This window comes from Schistocerca cancellata, chromosome 10, assembly GCF_023864275.1.
Source record: "Schistocerca cancellata isolate TAMUIC-IGC-003103 chromosome 10, iqSchCanc2.1, whole genome shotgun sequence".
In the NCBI taxonomy this organism is placed as follows: Eukaryota; Metazoa; Arthropoda; class Insecta; order Orthoptera; family Acrididae; genus Schistocerca; species Schistocerca cancellata.
In genome coordinates, this window is record NC_064635.1 from 88,083,771 (window position 1) to 88,109,035 (window position 25,265).

At 38.1% G+C, this 25,265-nt stretch overlaps 2 protein-coding genes across 3 annotated transcripts in view; one reads left to right on the forward strand and one right to left on the reverse strand.

The window, feature by feature from the left end:
* LOC126106152 (zinc finger protein 501-like) overlaps nt 1-9,787 on the forward strand; it is a 138,496-nt gene extending 128,709 nt beyond the window's left edge. Inside the window, exon 4 of the mRNA XM_049912393.1 lies at nt 9,687-9,787. Coding sequence (XP_049768350.1) covers nt 9,687-9,787 — 101 coding nt within the window. The remainder of the gene's footprint in view (nt 1-9,686) is intronic.
* Nucleotides 9,788-9,828: 41 nt separating this feature from the next.
* Nucleotides 9,829-25,265, reverse strand: part of LOC126106662 (acyl-CoA:lysophosphatidylglycerol acyltransferase 1-like) — a 67,450-nt gene continuing 52,013 nt past the window's right edge. For both annotated transcript variants that reach the window (XM_049913027.1, XM_049913028.1), the window contains exon 8: nt 9,829-14,812. In XM_049913027.1, the coding sequence (XP_049768984.1) occupies nt 14,570-14,812 (243 nt within the window). In that variant the 3' untranslated portion in view covers nt 9,829-14,569. The remainder of the gene's footprint in view (nt 14,813-25,265) is intronic.

Here is a 25,265-nt window from a genome sequence, read left to right on the forward strand (position 1 = left end):
GTTCCTGACATGAGCGTCATTGGTAGACATCGAAGGCCTCCTGAATGAGTATTGTCTTTAACTTCCATCTGGCCATTTGTAAACCGTGCCCATTAAACACAAGTATGTGCAGGCATGTCAGCCGCATTTCACTCCAACACACCATTGGCGCGAAATGATGACTGTTCTGGAATTTTTTGGACAGACCTTGGATATTTTCATCTTCAAGTGGAAAACAGCAATATCTTGTTACATGTGTACCAGCTGGATGCAGAGAGCTGCCACATCACCTCTGATGCGGACACAGAATAAAGGAAATAGGTTTGACTTAAATAATTAGGACTGTAAGGCAGATAGTGAATAATATCCACAACTTAGAAAGGACAACTGCAGAACAAAGTTGCAATTGGTCAGACGGGAATGGGTAGCATCAGGAGAAACAGTGACAGTACTGTGCGAATGTCAAAATGAAACTGTTGAACGAATGTTTTTCCTAGTGGGATGAGAGTATACACTGAAGATGAGAGTATAAACACATGAAACACTTTGTGGGAAAAAAATAAAAAGTTACTGACACACAAAAATTAATTTATTTGAACTTGTATTAATATGTGTTTGTTTGAGCCCAGGTAATCAGTGCTGTAATGAGGGTTTGGAAGTGTTTGCTTTGCTTCCAGTGAGCGTTTTTTTTATGTGTTTGGTGTCTTTGTTAGGTCTGATCAGTCTGGTGTTTGTCATCGTATTTTGGGACATTGGGGAGTGACCGATTCCACCTGTCTGGTTTGACCCGGAATGTCATCAATATGGCGAAAAAACCTACATCCAGCGTATAAAAAATGGTGACAATGTTGTCACTATATAAAGACCCCAGCACATGCGACCAAAAATAAAAACAATACAAGAATTTTCCAATCCAAGAATAAAATGCAAGTAATGGGACAAGCGTGGGAAACAGGGGCTTTAGGACAAGCTAAATATATAGCAATACAAAACACCGCACCATCCAAAAAAAAATATTATTAAAAAATCTCAGCTTATGACATAATGCTATAACCACAAAACCAATAGTAATCACACACTTTACTCGACCTATATAGCTCAAGTGAAGCCCATGATACAAAAAACCGTCTGCAGTTTCGGAAAGTGGAATCGGACATTTCCCTTGACCTAGGTAGCTCAAACGCAGCTCTTGACACCTAATGGCAAATCACAAATAAAAAAATAACAGCCACAAAGTTCACATACCTGCATAACTCACAAAACACCACCAAAACCCATACAACTTGTATACCCAAAAACCTCCATATTCACTAGATCAATTAAAACACAACTGAAATACCATAAATATAAAAAATAAAACATTGCAATCACTATAGGATTGTAAAATGGCATAATCAACTAACGTCAAAAAAGTATTTATTCTACAGTAGTGTCCGATAAGAACATTACAGAAAGTTGATAAACAAACAGCTTTATTTATTTATTTATTTGTCCTTTGGCCATTCAGGACAAGAGTTTAAGACATCTCAGATATGTTATAGAAATAATATATAAATATGCAAAACAAGATACGATTATGCAAGGGTAGGACAGCATGTTGGCCAAGGCCACCAGCAGAAATATTCTATTACAAAGACACACACATCACAGATGGTACACTTGATGAAAGATTAAAAGGTGCTCAACAGTAAATGAGGGCCTAATATTTCTGTAAGCTAATTTATTCACTTACACTATAGGAACATTTCTCAAAAGGGTATGTTTTTAGCTCTGCTCTACAAACCACTGTCTTCTAAAACTTCATTATCTATGTTGACAGTGTATTACAAGGAATGACACCAAAGTGGCTCACAGGTCTGTGAGCACAAGTTGTCGTACTTATTCTGCACAGAGGAGCCCACCACAGAAAGCGTTATAACTATGTTGTAATCAATGTTGGTTTGCAGGTATAAAAATTTAATTCTTGTCATCAAACCACATTTGTATTTGCAGGTATCGAAGTACAGTTCTTGTCATCATCAAAGCACGTTTCTATCCACAGGAAGTGCACAATAAGCATGCACAAGTTTTCAAATGGGGACTTGCAGAGAGTCCTTGTAGAGTTGTGTGACAAGATTCAAATAGACCTTTTCCATAAAGTAAAAATTTCATTTAATTGACAACTAGTTTACACCAAAAACTATTTCATAAGCTGCAAAGGAATGGAAGTAACCAAAAGATGCCATTGTAGCATCTTCTGAGGAGCATACTTGGATATATTTGGCTGTAGGATAGCACCCTGTGCTTTCACCTGAGCTGTAGTTGTGAGCCGTGTTGTTTGTTTTGCGGTGGAAGCGAAATCATGTAGAGGGCGCAGTGTATGTGGTGGCAATGTGTTTGGAGGTATGTTATTATGTCATTTAGCGTGCTACAATCATAATATAGGTAGTGTATAGAATTACACAGTGGCACAATGGAATATACTGTACAGAATGTTGTCATATTAAACAGAGTATAAACAGAGTATGTTGTAAACTTTAAATTGTTCTCTTTTTAATTAAATCATGGGAGAAGGTGGGTGGATCAATGTTTATTAATATATCAAACATGTGACAGTTGATAATAAACGGTGATCCACTTACCTTCTCCCAAGATTTAATTAAAACAAATGATCCACCTATTCATATTCATGATCTCACATTTTCATTAAAAAAAAACATTGATTCTCCTACCTTCTGCCAAGAGTTAATTAAAAAACATTGATCCACTTATGACATTTTTTACTTTCTCATCCTATCCAACTGATGATTTGTCATATTCATTTCCCACAATTCACCGCTCATACTGTTACCAACTGCAAAAAGCAACAGGAAAGTCACCAACACCATAAGTGCTCTTTTACTCTAGGGTTGAGCTATACAAGTGAACTGGAGATTTGGATGCTGGTTTTTGCAATTTTGTGTGTGTCATTTTCTTTTTATGGTGTTGGGGTGTGTGTGTGTGGAGGGGGAGGGGGGGGGGGTGGGGGAGCGGCAGGAGGCCTCTTATTGGCGTACTGGTTCCAGGTCTAGGGTTGAGCTATATGGGTGAACTGGAAATTAGGAGTCTGGCTTTTGTAGTTGTGGAGAGGGTTTATTGGCATCCTGGTCTAGAGAAGTTAACTGGAGATTGGGGTACCAAGATCTTATCGTGTGTTTTGTGTGGTTTTGTCAAGTTTTAGTTTTTGGTAGTTTCAAGTCGTTTTTTTCAGATTTGCATCCTGAATGGAGGTGGTGTTTTTAATTATAGAATTTTTAGCTTGCCATCCCCAAAGCCCTCTTATTTTCCCACAGTTGTCCCGCTAATTTCATTGAGTTCAGTCAGTGTATTGGTTCGCATGGTATTTGTATTTTTTCGAGTTTTGTGGTCGATGTGTTAGTCACAGTGTTGGATATGCATGAGAACAAGAAAAGATGAACCAAGTATCTGGGAGTCTTTTTGCATGGTCTTTCATTTTTTAAGTCTAGATCAACAGACATTTCTAAAAGTTTTGTACATTGAACTCTATCTCATTTCCACCCAGTACCATATGGAGAGCTTGGTTTTGATTTGTTTTTCCAAATTTAATGTCGATTTTAGTTGCAGTTTCTGAGGACTGTTTGTTGTTTATATAAATAAGGAGCAGAGGGGGCTCTAAGACAGTACCCTGTTTGACTTTCTTTGCATGAGATCTGTGTTTACTTCACCCAAATATGAATCACTGCTTATTGCTGATAGAAAACCCTCCCGAGGAAAGTACATACAATGGGTGGATTCAATTCCCTTATGAAACTACACATAATGTTACACATTCTGTTTGTAGACTCTGTTTTTGATGTGTTACAGAATTTTCTGTATAACTAGCATCCGTAAGAATTAATGTAGTTATTAAAGTGTTATCAGATTGTTTTTCATATCATAAACATAATTTGTTGTATGGCACCCACAGACCTCAGGGTTTCGACTATAAGAGGTAGGAAATTGCTGTACCGAAACAAGTTAGCATAATTTGAACTCACATCTCACTGCCAACAATAATGATATGATGGTATAAGAAACTATTTAGGACCTATACTGGAATCTGAATGTAAGATTGTGAAGATCAAAACTGTTAATGTCTATATTTGTATAAGATAAAAGGAGCAAATAACTGTAGCTTGCTATTGACAGTTCAGATAAGACTCTGCTGTTTCTAACCTTACTGATATACACCTGCTCACGATATCTCAACCAATACCACAAAAATGCCATAAAAACTGTGTGTGTGTGTGTGTGTGTGTGTGTGTGTCAGGGAATTCAAATTATTCATTCACTTATTTATGATGTACTGGAATGAATGAATGAATGAATCAATCAATCAGTCAATCACTCTGTTAGGCCTATGGATGCTTTAGTAGGGCCTAGTCCAGAAGATGACCATATCAACAGAAAACCTACGCTACTCAGTATTTTTGAAACTATTATCTGAAGAGTGGCAACGATTATTAAAAAGCTAGAAACAGCAAACTGTGCTGGTAATGATGAGATGGCAAACTACCCAATCAAGCAAATGGCAGCAGGGATAATTAGATCACTATTGGATATCATCAACTGTTCATTCCAGAAAGGTGTATTTCAAGACTGACTGACACTGAAAAAGAACCTGTGCACTAAAACATAAATAATAATTATCCTAACAATTACAGACCAATATTTCTAGTATTGGACTTCTAAAAATAACAGAAATGCCAATGCTTAATGTACTTATTGCTTTTATGAGGGAAAAGCACAACATAATGCAATAATTATGGCATAGTACGGATGCCAAAAAGAGAACTCAACATACAGTAATTGAACATTCAACAAAATTCAGTGTTCATGCTTTGGCTATTGTTGTTGCTATGGCCTTCAGTCCAAATACTGGTTTTACGCAACTCTCCGTGCTAGTCTACCCTACACAAGTCTCTTCATCTCCCCCCAAAACTTTGTCATGTGAAAAATATAAATAAAGATGTTGATATCACAAATATTATAAGGATAATGCTGGTTTCACACCACTTTCTGCAATTGTGATATAATTTTGACATCACGAGCAATATCGGTGGCAGTATGATCAGTTATCAATTTTTTTAGCGTTTGATACGGGCCTCTCACAAGACTTCATGTGCACATACCAAAGATTTAATACAAGTATGTCCTGCAATATTCGACGTTATTTACATTCCGTCTGATTTGAGAAGAAGGATAAATTAAATATCTAACAATTTCCAAGTTTGTGGTTAGGCAGGAACCTAAGAGGGCAGCTTAATTTATTGTGAGTGATTCGCGAAGCAACAACATTCGTATTGTTCCTTGTCACAAAGTCGATAGCCAGTCATGCGACCGTCGATGTTGCACATGACGTAAACATGATGTCACGCTTGTGGGAAATGTTGTGAAATGAGCGTTACCCATCTACGTCCACTATCTGTTTATTCTCAATGGACAAAGATGTGTTTTGGTTTGGACTTATACCATACACTGTCCAGCCACATTAATGTGATCGCTGCCTATATTCAACATCAGTGTGCAAGAACCACTCACATATGACAGGTGGCTACTCTAGCAGTGGAGGGTATATAAAGCATGTCTGAGGATACAGAAAATAGTGCAGACGTTTCTGTAATGTGGAAATGGAGGCATTTCCGTAACGTCCAAAAGGGCATGATCACTGGCTTTCAGGCCAAAGGTGGAAGCATTTCCGAAATGGTTACATTTGTACTGTTCGTGTGCTGCTATGGCTACAGTATATCATGCAATGCCACTATCCAAAACTGGCACTGAGGCAACTGTAGTGCACCACAGGCCATAGATAGTAGGGGGAAACACAGCTGTGGACATGTGGTTGCACGAACAGACATGCAGCTGTTGAGAAACTGATTACCCAGATGAACCAAGGAGCTACCAACAGTGTCACCTTAATGACTGTTCAGTGGATGTTGCTGCATATGGGCCTCCACAGCAGGCACATGGTTCGTGCACCATACCAACTGCTGTTCATTGGCAATGAAGTCTGCAACTTGCACACCACTACTGTAACTAGACATCCACCGAGTAGCAACAACTGGCCTTTTCATACGAATCACATTTTAAACATTATCCTCCATAAGACATATCGCCATTGGCACGAATTGCGTGAAACATGTAAAAGCAAACACTCTGCGACCACGAGGGAGTGTTATGGACTGGAGAATGTTTTCATAGTATTTCCTAGGTGATCTTGTCATTTTGGAAGACACACTGGATAAACACAAGTACGCCTCTATCCTTGGGGACTGTGTTCACCTCTACATGCAGTTTTTGTTTCCTCAGCACAATAACATCTTCCAGAAAGACGATACAACATGTCACACAGCTAGCAGTGGATGTGCGTGGTTCAAAGCACACCAGGATCAGTTTACTGTAACCCCTGGGCCACCAAACTCCCCGGATTTAAACCCAATCAAGAATCTGTGGGACCACCTTGATTGGGCTGTTGGCACCATGGATACTCAATGGAGAAATCTATCGCAGCTGGCCAAGACACTGGAGTCAACATGGCTCTGCATCCCTCTCAGTACCTTACTGACACTCAATATGCACATCTCACACTGAAAATGCTGGTTATTCTGTCTCTTGACAGGCAGGCGGTCATATTAATGTGACTGGACAGTGTCATAATATGTGGAAATAATTACAAAATACAATATAACTAAATTCCTGGTAATTAAAAACAAGAGAAAAAAATGGTACAAATGAAGGAAGTCCTCTACTATGAAAGGAATTGTTTAGAAACTTTTATTACAAAGAAACTACTTCAAAGCCACTTCCTTTTAAACTTTTCAAGTGCTTTGGAAGATTGCTACACATTTTTATACTCACATAATATGGATTGTTGTCTGCACAGTTTCTATTATGCCTTGCCAGTTGATGAACACAATCTATTTAGTGTTGCAAATATGTACATTGTTGTTTAGACTGTTCTGCTACCTGTATTTTAAATTTAGTTCCTGGTCATTAAAACTATGGCAGAACCAAGGGTATCGGATAAATTTTTCTGTTCGTACAATAAGGTATACCGTGATTCATTCCACACACCTCAAGGTTCTTCTTCTTGATGAACTGTATGGAACGTGGTGAATGAATGTACGAATACATGATTATATTAGGTGATTTGGGAGTGTAGAGGAAATTTAGTAAATGGGGCTGCCACCTCTAGCAGCATCAGTGGCTCTAATTCAGTTGTTTATCAAGTTGAACTCAGATTGGATAACAGACAGAGCTACATCATTCAGTGCTGCTTGAAACCAGTGCCAGGTGACGTCAGTCATAGTAGGTGACCAGAAATGGCAAGCTAGTCTCTTAGTGAGTTGTGACCAGATGGTTCAATGAATGGCATCTGGGTGTGGTGCAGAATGACTTCCCAACCCACCTTTTGTATAGTATTTTTTTGTTAGTCTAGCAGAATGCAGGTGGGCATTATCATGGAGTAACGTCACTTCACGTGGTTTTCCTGGTCATTGTTCTTGGACTGTGTTTGATAATAAATGCAGCAGTTATGGTTACACCTTGGGGAACCAATTCAAAGTACACCACATTGTCACTGTTCATCAAAATGTATAACATTATTTTTTGTCGAAGTGCGCAGGTGTTTGTATGGGGAGTTGCTGCTTTGATTGGGCTCAACCATTTCTTTCTTTTCCTTACATTGGCATAAAGGGGCCATTTCTCATCACTAGTAATGCTATAGGATAGGAATGATCACTGTTTATCAGCCAATTGATGACGAGGAAGTAGAGATGCACATGTGGCGACCTGTTGATTTTTGTGGTTCTGGCTTAGAGCATGCAGTGTGAGTGTGTATACACTGATTTTTTGAACCGTACAAATTGTATGCAAATATCGCACGATGGTGTAATGATCACAGCTCATCCCATATGCCAGTTCTCAAGTATACTGACATTGATCATTGTGGATTAAGGCATTTCAACAATCTTCATCAAACCGCAAAGGTCTTCCCGAGTGTGGAGAGTGGCTAATAATGTCAAAATAATCCTGCTTAAATTTAGGAATCCACTTCCTTGCCGTGCTCCGTCCTACGGCATTATCCACAATGCATGGCGTAAATGTTTCTGGCTGCCTCTGCTGCTGTCACCCCTCGATTGAACTTAAAACTGAAGAATATGTTGCAAATGGTCCGACTACTCCACTTGGCACACCTTTTCCAAGTGTCCACAGCTCCATTCTCATCTCCAAATGACAATATGTAAGCTCAAATAGCAGTGAATTACAAATAAAAAATGGTAATTGATAAATAAACTTCATAGTGACTAAAAAAAAAAAACAACTGTAAACTCATTCACCAACCTAATACTTCATCTCATCATGTATAATCTAGTCTTACGTCATGCATTCACTGGGTGAGACATTATTTCCATGCCCAGTGGAGCCATACCACTTGAGGCTACACCACGCGGTTATCACTGGAGTTGTAAGGATAATTGCTGAATGGTATAAAACAATTATTTTGCCAAATGCCATAAGTTAAATAAGGAATTTACAAAAATAGGAAAAAGGAGGTTAAATGTTTTGCGAAGAGATTTGTCAGAATGTAAGAAATAAAAGATTAGAGAAACATTTGACACACCTGTGAATGATGTTTGAAATCGTGTAAAGCTGCTGAGTGACGTAAGAAGACCACTGAGTGAAATTCTACCAGACAAAATATCCTGTACTACCCTCTAAGATTCTAAGTTCAACACTGACCTTCAAATTCTCGGTCAGCACATTTTATGTACATGATTTCAGTCATCATTCAAAGGCAAAACAAAAGTTTCTCTAACTTACTTTATTTCACATTTGTAGCAAAATCATTTCATAAAGCATGACCTTTTCATCAAAATTATTTTTTTAGTTTCAAGTTTTGTTCAGATAGCAGGAAATACAATTATTTAAATATTGATCCAGTGGTCCATTATTATTAGGAGTATATAGATCTAGAGAAAGCAGAGAAGTTTCAATTTGTGCTTTGATTTGATATATTTAGACATTTTATTTAGCTACCACACCACAACTGTTAGAGAAATATTTCTATACACCCTCAGATCACTAATTAAGTTTTCTAAATTAACATGATTACTGCAAAGTAATTAAATCTTCTGTTGCAAAACAAGATGACATACGGGTCAATTTGGTATCTCATTTGCCCATTTCCCACTCTTTGTTTGGCTATGAAAATTCCACAAAATCCATTATGTTATTTCTAGGGAGTCTTTTTTTTTTGTCCAGTCAAATGCAGCTGTCATGCAATTGATTATTTGGGGGAAAAAGCCACACTGACATTACCTCATCACCCGTATTCACCTGGCTTATTGTGTAACTTACTTTCTGTTCCCTTATGTAAAACAAAAAATGCAGAAAGGATGAAGTTCATCACCTGTTTAATTCCACTTGTACTGAGGTTTGGATGTGAACTTCAATGAGCTGGTTGCCAATGGTGGTTGAGGTGGCTTTAGATTTAGACAGGATCAGGTTATGTTAGGGTTTGGGAAAGGAGTTTAGTTATTGCAGGAGTCAGTTTTTTCAATGACAGTCCACACCACTTGACCCAGCTTGTGGGTGTTGAAGGATCCTCTTCCATGTGCCTCATGAATAACATGGCATACAATGAAGTTCGACTGGTTCCCGTAACAGTACCCCTAATTTGTTTGTAGATTTGGCATTACATAGTGAAGCAGTTATGGATAAGGATGATGATGATGATGATGATGATGATGATGATGATGATGATGATGGCTTGTGCAACAATAGTTAGTCATGTAGTTTGCATACTACTGCAAAAGAATATCAAGCATAAAAAAATTTACCACAGTTTTATTGTTTTTTCCTCCAGAACTTAAAAACAATATTTTCATATGCAGCAACAGATTTTAAGTCAAAAATGTACACAGTCCCATTATTTTCAACAAGCTATGTCAATTTTATTCAGAAAGCCACTACTTTTAACACACAAAAAACATACTTTTGCAAAAACTCACAAGAGGGGAAACAATAGCTGAACTACTTAAAATGGCTAGTTTCTAAATGTGGCACGAGCTCACACAGTTCAATGTGATTCTCGAATAATGGCAAGATGGAAAATACATAATATTAATTTATTTTGGGTGAGCTATTCTAAGTGCCACACGTATTTTCCCAACCATAAATTGTTGTGAAATTCGTGAATTAAATTGTGGAATGTGGCGCAATTGTAAATCTTGTTTGAGACATTTAATTAATCTAAAATCATTTAGTCTAAGAAAGTTTATTTTTCTCTAACTGTGAAGAGTCTTCACTCTTGTGAGCACAATTTTCGAAACTTTTACGTCACAAGCCAATTTCAAAATCAGTTCTAGAAGTTTGCTTCTAATAACCATTAACGACTGTTTATTTCTATACTTAAAATGTCTGATGCAGACACTTCCAACTGCACAAGAAAATAGAACTTACTTTCCTTTATAATTTCCACATAACTAATAACATTGCATAGCATGTATATGCTACTGGCAAGATACAGAACTTTTTAACAGGAAGCTCTGACATGCTTCTGCATCCTTTTGTTTTCTTCTCCCAGCTACCACATGATTTTGTATGTGGCATTACATGTGTCCTTTTTACTGTCCCAGACCACACAGTTATTCGAAATCCAGTGGTAATGCTTCAACAGCTCTCTTTGCTGTTGCACTTACTGCCCAAGTCTACATTCTGTTAGAAGGTGTCAAGCTGACAGAATGAACTTTACAGTGATATCAGAAGCGTATCTGCACCAGATTTATAGCACCAGGGACATTACGTCTATTTACACAGTTAAAATTACAGTATTTGCCCTCCTTTTTTCCACAATAAATATCATTACAGTCATAAAATAACTTATTACCCAATATACAACAAGCACATCACAAAAAATTACCATATTCCCATAAGACTTTCACTAAAAACACAAGTTTTAGATCAATATGTACAAATAATAGTGTATCACAAGCGAGAATGGGGGAAAATGTAATTTGTACATGGTCTCCAAAAATTACAAAACTACATTAAGTCCAACTATTAAACACAATCTATATCCTGGTCAGTCAACATTCTGCAGTAATTTCTTTCCACACAGGTAAATAAACACAGAAAGTAATCACTTGAATGACTAGCATTGCAGAAATGAACACTGATCTAAATCAAGTGTTTGCAGATTAATTTTATATCCCATGCCAACATTTATTTTTATTTCTGTTATCTCATTGCTGAATTTCAGAATAAGAAAAAAGTCGTAAAAATGCTGCTAATTTTACATGGAATGTACAAATTAAAATGTTTAACTATGCCCTTCATGCACATGAGAAATGTTAAAAATGCTTTAAACCATCATACCTCATAGTATATTTGCCCCACTGTCAAATACATATCCCACGACTCATGACATTCAAATCTGCTGGACGACCTCACACACAATTTGTGTAATATAATAGCAAATTTCTAGTCTATTCCTATACAAATACCAAGTGAAACACAGATGCCCGAAGAATGCAATTTTCCCCCTCCAACTAATTATGCAATTATTCCAGAAGCGAACTGAAACTACACCACCAAATATCACTTTAACATGGAACTGTAGCCAGTAATAAGAAATTATATTCCATATAAGGCACTCGACTGCTATGTCATAAGATTAACTGTCATCTGTGTCACAAATTGTAAGTGCAGCAACTTCTCGTACAAGATGGGCATAGTTGCAGCACAAGATATTCCAAACTTACATTAAGGCACCAGAGTACAGAGTACACAATTTTGAACCTATCTGCAATCATCACTGTGACAGTCAGTATTTATAAACAACTTCTCATGGAGGGAAACAATATTGGCACCCTATGGATCTCAACTCAAAGTAGCAAATGTACAAAACTACATTAAAATTTTTTATTCAACACTGCCACTGACTGGACTGTTCATCATACTGCAACATATGCTGCAAGGAGCACATTGGATCAGACCAAGCATTTTATGCCTGTTGCTTGCATTAAAATTCAATTAAAACTGTCAATCTTCCACAAAAAATATTTTAAAATTAGTCTGGTCAGCTGACAATCAACAAAACTACTTTCAACAACACTAAATCATTTACGCATTGAAGTCATGAGTCTATTCTCTTTTCCCCTGTAGATTATAGTACTTCAGCAAGAAAAAAGTATTTTGTAATAAAATTAGGTATATAGTTTTCTGGCTCTGATAACATCTAGTCCACTCTGGCTGCATCTCATTCTCACAAGTTTCACTTCCAGTGATAGCACTGTTGTATTCATCAACCTCAGAATTTTTTGTCTCTGACTAGGCAACGTGAAAATTACACATCACAAGAAATGTAATAAGTGATATAACGCACAATATTACTAGGAATTGATATTTATAAATAATTCCAGCAAATAAAGCATATTATAAATGTGAAAGTTATTTAGAGTCATTTTCCATACCAAACAGCTCGTACCACTTACATTTCTCAACAATATTATATCTAACTTCCAAATAGGATGAACAAAACAATTTCACAAAATTGTCTTTTTCACATTTAGCTTGAATCCTTATCAGTTTGTCTACTAATAGTGTAAAACACTTTAGGACGGCAATACTATTTTCAACCACAGAAGCAGTAAGATAATAAATAAATAATAACAATAATAATAAACGTTTCCGTCCCAACACTGAAGTGGGTACAAGGAACACTTCGCGCAAAGTTTAGCAGACATGTTTCTTGTACAGATACTGATTTCACTCAGCAGTCTCATTTACCATTCATCTTCAAATTTAACACATCGTTATTAATACTATGAATCTATCTGCTATTGGACTACAATTGGGGCAGAGCATCGCTGCAACAAAATTCATTACATAATAATTCAGTTGGGTAGAGGGAGGAGACATTGTTTGTTCGGCCACACTCGTACATACATGACCAGCGGGAGGGGGGGGTTGAGATACCTAAGGCTATGTGATGTATGCTTCCGAACTCATTACAATACCAATGTTAAAGCAATGTTGTATGACAGTTTTGTAACCACACAATGTATAAACAATAAGGAAAGTTCAATTTGCAGCTGTAGTATTTCTGATAACTACAGACTGAGGTCTAAAACTTAACAAGACTTTTGTACAAATGACCAAGTTTTCATAGCATTAGCACAAACCATCACCAATCTTTGCTACCGTTCATCTACAGTTCCCAAATGTAAAATAGCTTTGTGGTTAACATTATTGTTATTAGAGAAGAAGAAAGTATTATTTATAAAGGTGAAAACTTAATAGGAGTAAGTATTCATACCAATCAACAATGAGATTTTAACAGATACGCAGCAATTTCTGAACATTACTTATGATATGATGCTAACAGGAACATGGTAACAATGTTAGGAAAAAAGAGGCTACGAATATAAGATAGATTGACTTTTTCTACTACAGAATATTCTGTATCACTTTCTCAATGATGCAACAAAATGTTGCGCAACACCATTAAAATTTCACCTACAAAAACATGAAAACCCATCTTAATGTCCATTGTGATGTCCCACACTACACAATATGAGAGCTGTGGAAATAATTTACAGAAGTGTAAAATTGTGGATCTAAGTTAATGAGCAAATCAGCATAATTAAGATCAGGTTATTGCACATTTCATTTGTCACTATTCCCATGAACGCAACAAACATGTTTCCTTACAAAATGTATTCCATTTTATGTTACAGCACAGGAAGAAACACAAATGTTCTCCCATACAGCACTGTTCTGTCTCCAAAACAAAACATACTCCATGTCTAAAGCACAAATATTTTTCCTGCTTTTAATATAATCATAAATTAATTCTACAGCAATCTGACAGACTCTTTCCTACAAGTACGTATATACAATCCTCATCACAGAAATTTTCTCAGTTTTTCTCCTAACTGGTCTTTTCCTACCGTGATAAAGATTCTACTTAAATCACATATGATCCCACCACAATCTTGCCAGCCAGTAACAAATCACCTGCACATCAAAAGAAACACCGAATGTTTATTCACAAAGTATAATTAACTTAAGTGTAGATATTCCATCACATTCCATGTATTTACAGCTCATGACAACATTTTCTGTGCTTCTGCATGATTGATGTAATTTAATATACGGCTGCTGCCAAGTTCCAGTCTCAACAATTACTCCACCCAAAATGATACAAACAATCTGATTAATTATCGGTGTTAAAATCCAAAGCAACATCTACACAGTGTGTGGGTGATGTGTGGTGGGTTGCAACAATATACCAGCTATGTGCCTCTACATAACAGTACTGCAGGACTTTACAAGTGATAAAACAAACAAAAAAGTTATTTACCATCACAGTCGCTGCACCCAATACGAGAGTCTCGCCAATAAGGACATCTCAGTATCTCTAAATGTCAAAAATGTTAGTATCAAATGAGGTGTAAACCGACAGTTATACCTCGTAATCGGTCCTTTCCTTTCCTTCTCCGTTTTACAGAAATTGCGAGACTCGGCGAGACTGGTAGAAAAATGATTAACGTAAGGCCAGCATTCACTACCACACAAAAGATGCTGCATACGATAACAACCGCAAATGCAGAATTGTGGACGTAATGAACAACACATGCAGCACAAAAAATCTGAAACCATCTTGCTGAACTTCCTGTGGTGGCTTCGGATGGGAGCAGAACTCTTGGCTAGGAAATTCTCCTGTTCTGTAGAAAGCTTCCAGCAGTTTCTCCTTCTCTGCAAAACGATCATAGAGCCAATGAGCCATGGCATCATGTTCCTGAGGTACCTGCAAAAGGAAATGAGAGCACAATTGAAAGAGAGCAATATGTGGAATCTTCTATTTGCCCTTATTGCACCTCCACTAATAATGAACCCATTTTTAAATTTTTAGTCAAGGATCTACAATAAGTAATAAGTACTTTCACTGAACTTTGCCTCAATAAAATTCATTATTCAGGCTTTTCTGTTCAATGTCCTGCTTTTATTGGGGTAATTAATTTTGCTGAAGCCAGCATTAACTAAAAACTATTAACACCTGAAAACTTTACGACAGTATGATACAGGTAGCTTTGACTGAGCTAATCGGTCGAGTTAGGTATATTGACACCACGCATTCAGACTTTGTAGTAGCATAATACTTTGATTTTCCTGAAACTAGTTAACTTGAGAATACAGGACACTCCAATTATTTGGGGTAATGTGGGGGAGAAGATGTACAAATAATTGAAAAACACAAATAACCGAGGTATTCTGAAGCGCGTATTAGGGATGATGTCTGGACAGGTAATAGCAGCAGCGTTGGTGGCCGATGTCGGCGCACGCGCTCATGTGCATCTCGACACAGTAGTCTTTCACTTCTGGCCCCACAGCTTCTCCCACTAATATTTCAACTTTGCTGTGTGCTTGGCATGGACCTGATGGACATGTATGCAGCACTTTGTTCAAAAGACTGCCTATCTAAGTTTATACCGATCCATGTTTAGCATGCCCTTATGCCCAGACCTTTGTCCTGCTCTGCGAGAGGCTTTCAGCCAGGCCTATGTATTGAGAGGGATTTCTGTTTTATGCCATCTACCAAGAATGTGCCATTTAAAACTAATTTGACCTCTGTTGTTGAACTTTTATGGATTCACATTTTATACGCACCTGAAGATTGGACACAGGCCCTGGAACTGGGTTGTGCATTCCTTCTAGGAAATAAAAATGTTTACAACAGTGGCGGGTCTTGTCACTGATGATTAAGGAAATCAGCATTTATGATATTCTTAAAAATAAGTTTTATCATCAGAAACCTTGTACAATCTTATATCATTAACAGTTACTGAAAACGAAGAACATGTACCTTTCAATTTTTACTTTTATACTTCAATAGACCCAGTGCATTCCTCATGGCGATATCACAAAAACATCCAAAGTATAAAAATTTGGAGGCACACGAGCATTGTGTAAATGCACATATTCTGCACACACATCTTTTATTATGAATATTATTACATCTTTTATTATGAATATTATTATGAAAAGCAATCTCGTTAATGTTCCTGAATGTGTTGCGATCTGTCAATTATTTTGAAGCAAATAGCACGTGTTTCAAAGCATTTTCTAGAAAGCTGGAGCCTACAGCTGACAATGGTCGACACATGTATTTTAGTTGCATTGCTTCTATTTGTGACTTTCCTTTGCCGTGCCATGGGCATAGGCACTTCAGTGTTCCATCAGTGAAACTCGCAGGGCTGAAGCAATGGTGTACAATTTAATGGAATTACTTTTAACACTTGAGCAGCAGTGCTGGTGCAAGTATACTACCAGCTTCCACCCCCCCCCCCCCCCCACCCCATAAAGCTTTAACAGTGAAGCTAGTGAAGTTTCTGATTTTCTTGTGTGTCTGCCTAAATAAAGTTGAATTAGAAAATGCACAACTGGTGCAGATTTGCACTGCACTGTCTGTCATGAAAGTAGATTTAAACTGTTTAACAATATGTATAGTTTTCCTTGCAAATCGATTTTGTGGCTCTGTTTAGTAATTACTCATTATAGAAAATTTAAATATATATTAGGATGCTCCAAAAATTAACTTCATTTCATAAAGATATGTTTAACTCTTCACAAATTTCTTACACAATGCAAAAATGAATATTACCCTACTGTACAATTTCCTCATCAGATCCCATAGAAACTGTATGGGTCTACCAGATGAGGAAATACAAAATCTTTTGACAACTAATGAAGATCTTCGTCAAATTTGTCTGGACTCCTTATCAGATGACCAGGAGGAAATTGTAATTCACAATAATAATTCATAATTTGGATTATGAACAGTTTTTCAGTGGCAATGAATCTGATTAGAAGACCATGCCAATATTTATGTGCTACTCTGTGGCGTAAAACTCCAGACAAGCAGTAATCCCAAACACTGAAAAAGAAAGCAGGAAAATCTTCCCCAGTCCAGGAGAGAAAGCAAGCGGGTGTGAGGTCAGAGACGCAAACTCTCTCATTTGTGATAGATTCTAATATGAGTGGTGCAGTAATTACATCTACTACATATGACAAAAACAGACACTAATTATTCAAAAGATAGGGACTTATGAGAAGTAACAAAAGAGGAAATCAAAGCAGTACTGGGTTTACTCTGTATGACAGGAATGAAGAAAGGAAATGCAATGTATGAGCTATGGAAGATTTTTACAAGTTTTGACAACCATAAAGTTTAATGATAAAGAACTACTCAGAAGCTAGCACCATTACAAAAAATCCTTGATCTACTTACACAAAATTGTCAGAGCTACTACAACTCTAGCAGATATTTAACAATCTTTTTTAAGTCATCAGTCTTCTGATTGGTTTCACGTAGCCCGCCACAAGTTCCTCTCTGTGCCAACCTTTTGATCTCAGAGTAGCACTGGTAAGCTATGTCCTCCATTACTTGCAGGATGTATCCCCATCTCTGTCTTCATCTACAGTTTTTGCCCTCTACAGCTTATTCTAGAACCGTGGAAGTTATTCTCTGATGTCTTAACAGATGAACTATCATCCTGTTTCTTCTTCCTTCAGTGTTTTCTGTATATTCCTTTCCTTGCCGATTTCGTAGAGAACCACCTCATTCCTCACCTTATCAGTCTACCTGATTTTCAACATTCTTCTGTAGCACCACATCTCGAATACATCTATTCTCTTTGGTTCTGATTTTCCCACAATCAGTGTCTCACTACCATACAGTGCCATGTCCCAAACATACATTCTCAGATATTTCTACCTCAAATTATAACCTATCCTTGATACTGGTAGACTTCTCATGGCCTGGAATGCCCTTTCTACCAGTGCTAGTCTGCTTTTTATCTACTCCTTGCTCCATTTGTCATATGTTATTTTGCTGCCTAGGTAACAGAATTCCTTAACATCACCTAATTCGTGCTCACCAATTATGATGTTAAGTTTCTCATTGTTCTCATTACTTCCCATCTTTCTTCGATTACTCTCAATCAATATTCTGTACTCATTAGCCTGTTCATTCCATTCAACAGGTTCTGTAATTCTCCACATTCAAAAAATGGCTCCAAGCACTATGGGACTGAACATCTGGGGTCATCAGTCCCCTAGACTTAGAACTACTTAAACCTAACTAACCTAAGGACATCACACACATCCATGCCCGAGGCAGGATTCGAACCAACAACCGTAGCAGTAGTGACATTCCGGACTGAAACGCTTAGAACCGCTCGGATACAGCGGCCAGCCTTCACATTCACTGAGGATAACAATGTCACTGGGGAACCTCAACATGGACATTCATTCATCTTAGATTTTAATCCTACTCTTGAACCTTTCTTTTATTTTCATCATTGTTTCTTTGGTGTACAGATTGAACAGCAGGGGCAGAAGACTACGGACACCCTTTTTAATTCATGCACTTTGTTTTAAGTCTTCCAATCTTATTGTTCCTTCTTGGTTATTGTTGATATGGCATATTATCTTGACTTTCCCTACAGCTTAGCCCTTTCCCTGTCTTGCATTCTAAATAAACCTACCAAGTGTGACATGAATTTTTATGCTCTATGTGATGCTAAAACTTTCTTTATTTCCAATTTAGAAGTTTGTTGTGGGAAACAACCAGATGTACCTTTCTGCCAATCAAATAAGCCCCCTGATGATGTACAGACAGACAAAGCCAATTTCAAGGTCAAACAGAAATATGACTACTGATAATTGGTACACTGATTATTCATTAGCTTTCTGTCTCCAACAGAAAGACATTGTTACTTTTGGTACACTGCATAAGAAGATAAGTGTCTACGCAGTTTCTACCATACAAAGATCGTGCAGTTGCTTCTAACATTTTTGGCTTTCAGAAAGCCATAACTCTAGCCTCGCATGTTTCTAAAAAGAATCTGTGTTATTCCTTTCAATGATGCATGATGATGAAGCTGAGGATGAAGAGACAGGGAAGCCTACCACAATTTTAGATTATAATTTGGTGAAGGCAGACGCATTATACCAGTTATGTGGCACATACAGCATTTCCTGAATCACAAGCAGCATTTCGAAGTGACAAGGAAATGGACACTGGCACTACTCAACGTAGCATAATCTGCAAAACCAATCATAAAAATGAACCAGTCAGTACAAAAACATTCACAAAAATTTGGCTTTCAGATGATGAAATCTTACTAATTGTTACATCAACTATTGTGTTTCTGTCACTAGGTGTGAAGGCATTTTTGAGGTGGTTAGGCCACACGATGAAGAAGTACAAGAAACTTAATCAGCAAGGAAGAGAGGAAGATGTGCTAAGAACAAATTTACACCTATAAAATGTAGTACCTGTCATTGTTTCGGGTATGCAGATCACTTTAACACCACTACTGTAAGTGAAAATTGTGAGGGTGTCACCAAATACCAGATTCTGAATAAAATCATTGTATCTGACAAAATGTGTAACAAGTGAATGGTATAGTTCTGTTCTGTTCATTGATTATATGGTTTTCTTTCCATATAAGCCTAATAAAAAATAATTCTGTTTTTCTTATTAGTAAATACTATTACCTTTTGTTATATTTTCTGCTTTATTGTGCTTTTAAGTTTACTTAAATATCTTATACGTAAAGATTACTGTCAAATTTTGGAATAATGTTACATTTCTTTTATTTATAGGTCTAATATAATTTTTGTACCAATTCAGACACTATTAAATATTATATGCCAACATTTACATTAAACTGTTCTTTGATTATGTTTATTTTGTAACGACATCTTATGTTTTTAACTCTGAAAACACAGCTGTAGCTAATTTGCACCCTGCTGGTACCGCTGAAGTAATAACTGTAGATGCTGCTGAGTGAGGGTTAGTGAAAAATATCAGTATTCCTATTTCATCAACAAACAATCCATTGTTTAATAATAGTATAAAGTTATATATGATTTTTGATGATGAAATGTGTTTTTAGTGAGTTTTGAAATACTTATTTCTTTTGTCAATAATTCCACTGTATTTCACAGTGATATCACTTCCTTCTGCAACAACAGAAGCTAGATCGATCGATAGATAGATAGATAGATAGAGAGAGAGAGAGAGAGAGAGAGAGAGAGAGAGGAAGGAGGGCACACGTAAAATTGGATTTAAACATGGAGCACAAAATCCTGAAACTGTGCCCTTAGCCACTATACTACCAACTTACTTGTTTTTACACTGTACGAGCAGACTGATAAACTGGTACTGAAACTTTAACCATAATTTTATTGGAAACTATTGAGTGTTGGCACCAAAATAGGTGTTCCTTTACTTTTTCATTTCTTTCACCGTGCTAAGGTTAGTCTAAGCTTCATCTGTGTCAGAGTGACCTATGCAGGGTTTCCCTTGTAAGACCCATTGCTCATCTAATCACAGTCCTTTTTCACTTCTATTAAAGCTGTTTTGTTTCTCTTAATTTCTGCAGGCTCTCTATACATGTTATCACATCAATGATTGAACCTCAATAAAACTTTAGCATTGAGGAACCGTATGTGGCGATTCTCTGGTCCCAGTTAACAATCTCTTACTTTCAATTTACCTGTGTAATTGCTACACCTATAGCCCCCCCCCCCCCCCCCCAACCACTCCGTAATGCACAGAAGAGGGTACTTCTATTCCACCAATTATTAAGAGGCTTCTTCTCATTCCGTACGTGTCTGGAGCACCGGGAGGAATGACTGCTTAAACATCTCCATGAACACTCAATTAGTCTAATCTAATTTCCTTGACTCCTACAAGAGCGATACGTAGGAAGTTGTAGTTTGGGTTGTCTCCTAAGTTTGTTCGCTTTTTGTTACAGTGCAATCACAAAGAATGTCTGGGAACACACCTCCCTGCAGCACAGTTGTTTTGTAAAAACCAATCTGCCTATATTGTGCATGACCTTTTGAGTGAAGTGTGTAAGCAGACAGGCCGGCAACCACTCTGTTGTATCTGTGCTGCAGGGAGGTGTGTCCCCAGACATTCTTATTTCCTACTGTACACACGGTTATTGCCAACAATACACTCCCCTGGAAGCTTATAAATGCCAGCATTCAAAAATGTGGGGATTTACAGGTTGGCAAACTCTTCAAAGTTCAGTCTGCAGTCCTCCAAGGAGCTGATAAGCTCAGTCTGCAGTCCTCCAAGGAGCTGATAAGCTCAGTCTGCAGTCCTCCAAGGAGCTGGTGAGTTTATCATTTACGAAATTTTGCAGGGAACGATATAGGTGAAAGTTGGAAGGAGCAACATCTGGCAAATATAATGGTTGGAGTAACAATCCCACTCAAAAGAACACAGCTTTTGATGGATCACCATAGAGGTATGTGGTCTGGTGTTGTTGTGGTGAAGGATGACAGTGTCCCAAATCCGGTTGTTTCTGACCAATGGTTCCCTTGAGATCATCCAATATGAACAGTATCGCTCAGGAGTGATAGTCTCATTTGGACAAAGTTCGTAATGCAGCACACATTTAAATCCCACCAGATGCATAGCAGAGCCTTTCTCGAATGCAGCTCTGGTTTAGGAACCAATAGTAGTGGCTGCCCTGTCCTGCACCACAATTTACTCTTCCAGGCATTGCTGTACGCGATCCACTTCTCATCTCCAGTTACTAGTCATTTCATTTCAGGAAAGGAGCATTCTTGTTGTGTCTCGATAAGGAGTCACAGATGGACACACACTACATAAAATTCACTATAGTTCACAAGGAACCCACACATTACGAATATTTATGTATCACAATTTCTTCAAGTTCCTGGCTACAGTAGCACGAACAACTGAGCTCCAATGCCAACATCTGTGTTGTCACTCATAGACTGTTGACTATCATGTCATTAAGCCATGCCATGCCTGTACCCATCGGCTGTCCAGACTGAGGTTTAGCTGCTAGGATGAAATTCCCAGCCCGAAATCAACTAAACTACTTTTGACGCATTTGAGTCATTACTGCATTGTCACCGCATACAGCACAATCTTCTATCAGCATTGTGAGAGAGTTTCCCCCTTATGATAGTAAAATTGCATAAGATATTGGAAATGTTCCCTCTTGCTTTCCATAGCTTGTAAACACACGTTCATGCTGTTGCAGCCAACACCGGGAACAAAACACAGAATTGTATCGCAATTGCGTATGCACAACATATTAGTTAGGTGACACTGTGTTGACTCCACTGTGTTTTGGCAAAAGAAGCAAATTTTAACAAAGCAACAAGAGAAATGTAGGTTTTACTCAAAATACACCATTCATGATGCTTCTCTGAAAGTTACAAATGGTTAACAAGTCAGGTGAAAATAAATTGCTGCCTTTGTTCCATTTTCAGTGAAATTTTAACCAAAGCAGAGCTGACTGTAGATCTTCTTGAATGGTCACCATTTAATTTTGTTGCACTTTCAGTGGAATTTTAACCAAAGCAAAGCTGACTGTAGATCTTCTTGAATGGTCACCATTCAAGTACGGGCTTGGAGGTGCTCCACTTAACATTTACAAAAAAATGTGAGCATAGGCTTCAGTTTAGAATGGCACTTCCCCTCTAGCGCTCGACATTTCCCCCACAGTGCCTGCCCACAACAACCCCCCCCCCTCCCCCACCCCCACCACTGCTCTCCGCACTCATTCCATGCCGACAGCAAATGGCCATGTTATTCTGCACACACTCTACCAATGAGACAGAAAAGTACAAGATGATGAAATAGATGAAATACTATGATGAATAGGTGAGGAAAGAAGTCTGTGCAGGACTGACTTAGAAGAAGGCATCCGTAGTAGCATCCATAACAATTAATTGGGAAATGTATGCAGCTGTAGAGGGGGAGGGGGGGGGGGATACGAAGGGTAGTCAAATGAAAGCCGAACACCTGCCAAAACAGAACTGTGGAATGTCACTCGAAAGTTATCACCACACGTGTTAAAGACATTTATCTTGCTGAGATACATGACAATCTGTTCCTGTTCAATAGAATGTGGTTGGATATTGAAGGATCCATAACCACACCCATCAGTGGTCGACCATGTTCTATGAAACAGGAATCAATCATCTCGTCTCCCACTGGGATAAATGTCTACACTTGAGCAGTGATGGCGGGTGTCTGGTTTTCATTTGACTGCTACATATAGTAATGCAAGAGAGATTATAAAAGGGGTTGAGTATAGAAGAAAACATTAGCACAAGATAAGAAAATGTGGAGAGTAGCATCAAACCACTGAAAGAGTGAAGAACTACAAATAGTCCTGTCTCTGCAAATGGTTAACTTCATATTTTCAATTTTTCTATGCTGTGTCTCCCAGGTTTTCTCAGAACGACTCATTAATGGTGTGCTACCTTGTGTTCAGCCAAGCTGTCATTTCCATTTTACGCACAATATTTTGACAATAAGTAGCTTTCTTGACATGCTGCTAGAGTTGTGTCAGTACCTGTAGTTGATCTAGGTCTCCAAAAGCTGGTCTTGTACTGCATTCCATGCAAACGTGGCACGACTACAAGAGCAGTTGAGGAGAGATATGAGGAAATTCAGCAAAAGAACCAAATAAAACAACTGAGCAAATCAGCTGTCATTGAGGGTTGCCTCAAATATAATCAAGACACGAAATATGACGAGACTACGGGAGGGTGTTCAAAAAGTAATGAATCACTTTTTCTGAGACGAGATTGGTTTTATTCAGAATTCCAATACACTACATTATTCCTCAATCGTTTGGCTACAAAGCCTATTTTTCAACATAATCTCCATTCTATGTGACAGCCTTGTGCCAACTTACTGGGAAGGCCTGTATGTCTGCATGGTGCCAAACTACTAACATCTCAGCCAATGTCTTGCTGTGTCAGTAACCTTCCCATCATCCATGTACTGCTTCCCATAAAATGCATCATTCACTGGACCAGACAGATGGAAGTTAGAAGCCGCAAGACCCAAGCTGTAGGGTGAATGAGGAAGAACAGTCCAATTAAGTTTTGTGAACTCCTTTCGGGTGTGCAGACTTTTATGGACAAGACGAAGTTTCCAGAATGAGATTTTCACTCTGCAGCTGAGTGTGCGCTGATATGAAACTACCTGGCAGATTAAAAAAACTGTGTGCCGGGCGGAGACTGCAACTCATGACCTTTGCCTTTTGCAGGCAAGTGCTCTACCATCTGAGCTAACCAAGCACAACTCACGCCCCATCCTCACAGCTTTACTACTGCCAGTACCTCGTCTCCTATCTTCCAAGCTGTGAGGATGGGGCATGAATCTTGCTTGGGTAGCTCAGATGGTAGAGCATTTGCCCACAAAAGGAAAAGGTATGGAGTTCGAGTCTCGGTCCGGCACACAGTTTTAATCCGTCAGGAAGTTTCAAGGAGAACTTTGTTTCCATTTTTGTGGCGATGAGCATGCTGAATGAACTTCCAGCATGCTGGCGTTATTGCCGGGCAGCAACTTGTTTTAACCGGTACACTGGAAAACAGCCAAAGATGCGAGTTTTACTTTTTATTTTATTGAGAGTAGTTTTGGGGTGGGACCCATTTTCAAAAAATCTATATAGACAAAATGATATTTCCCAAAATTTAAGAACTATGACAAGATAACAAATATATTATACATATAACAGAGTGCAAATGAGAAGTTATAGAGAATATACATAATAAAAGTGAAATTTGCAACTTTGGCTGTTTTTCCATTGTACTGAACACGCTGAAACCGTTCCTTCAATTTCCTGAGAGCAGCAAAATACACTTCAAGAGTTGATCATTGCACTACCAGCAGAGACCCCCCAGTTGTGCAGTGAGGTGTGTGTGTGTGTGTGTGTGTGTGTGTGTGTGTGTGTGTGTGTGTGTGTGTGTGTGTGTGTGTGTGTGATCTGTCGATCACTTCGGATGTTTGCACATTCCAACATTGAATGAGCCACAGCTGTGTGTGGCCGGCTCGCACGTGTAACGTCAGACATGTTTACGTGACCCAGTTGTGATGATTGCAGACACTGTGCTTTCATACAGTGGCAGTCTCTGTAGACATTCTGGAAGTGCCTAAGAATATCGGCTGTCTTCTTGTTTTCTGCCAAAAGAAACTTGATGGTAGAACTCTGCTTGGAATGCACTGATATTACAGATGACATTTTGAAGGCTATGTATAGTGCCACCACCTACTGGAACTTCATGAAACTACAGGAGCTGAAGCTGTAGTATTTCACGATGTCCCATAACAAATCCCAAATTTTTTCAACCTAAATAGGATGAGAAAAAAAGTGTTGCTTTGCTTATTGAATGGCCCTCATAATATC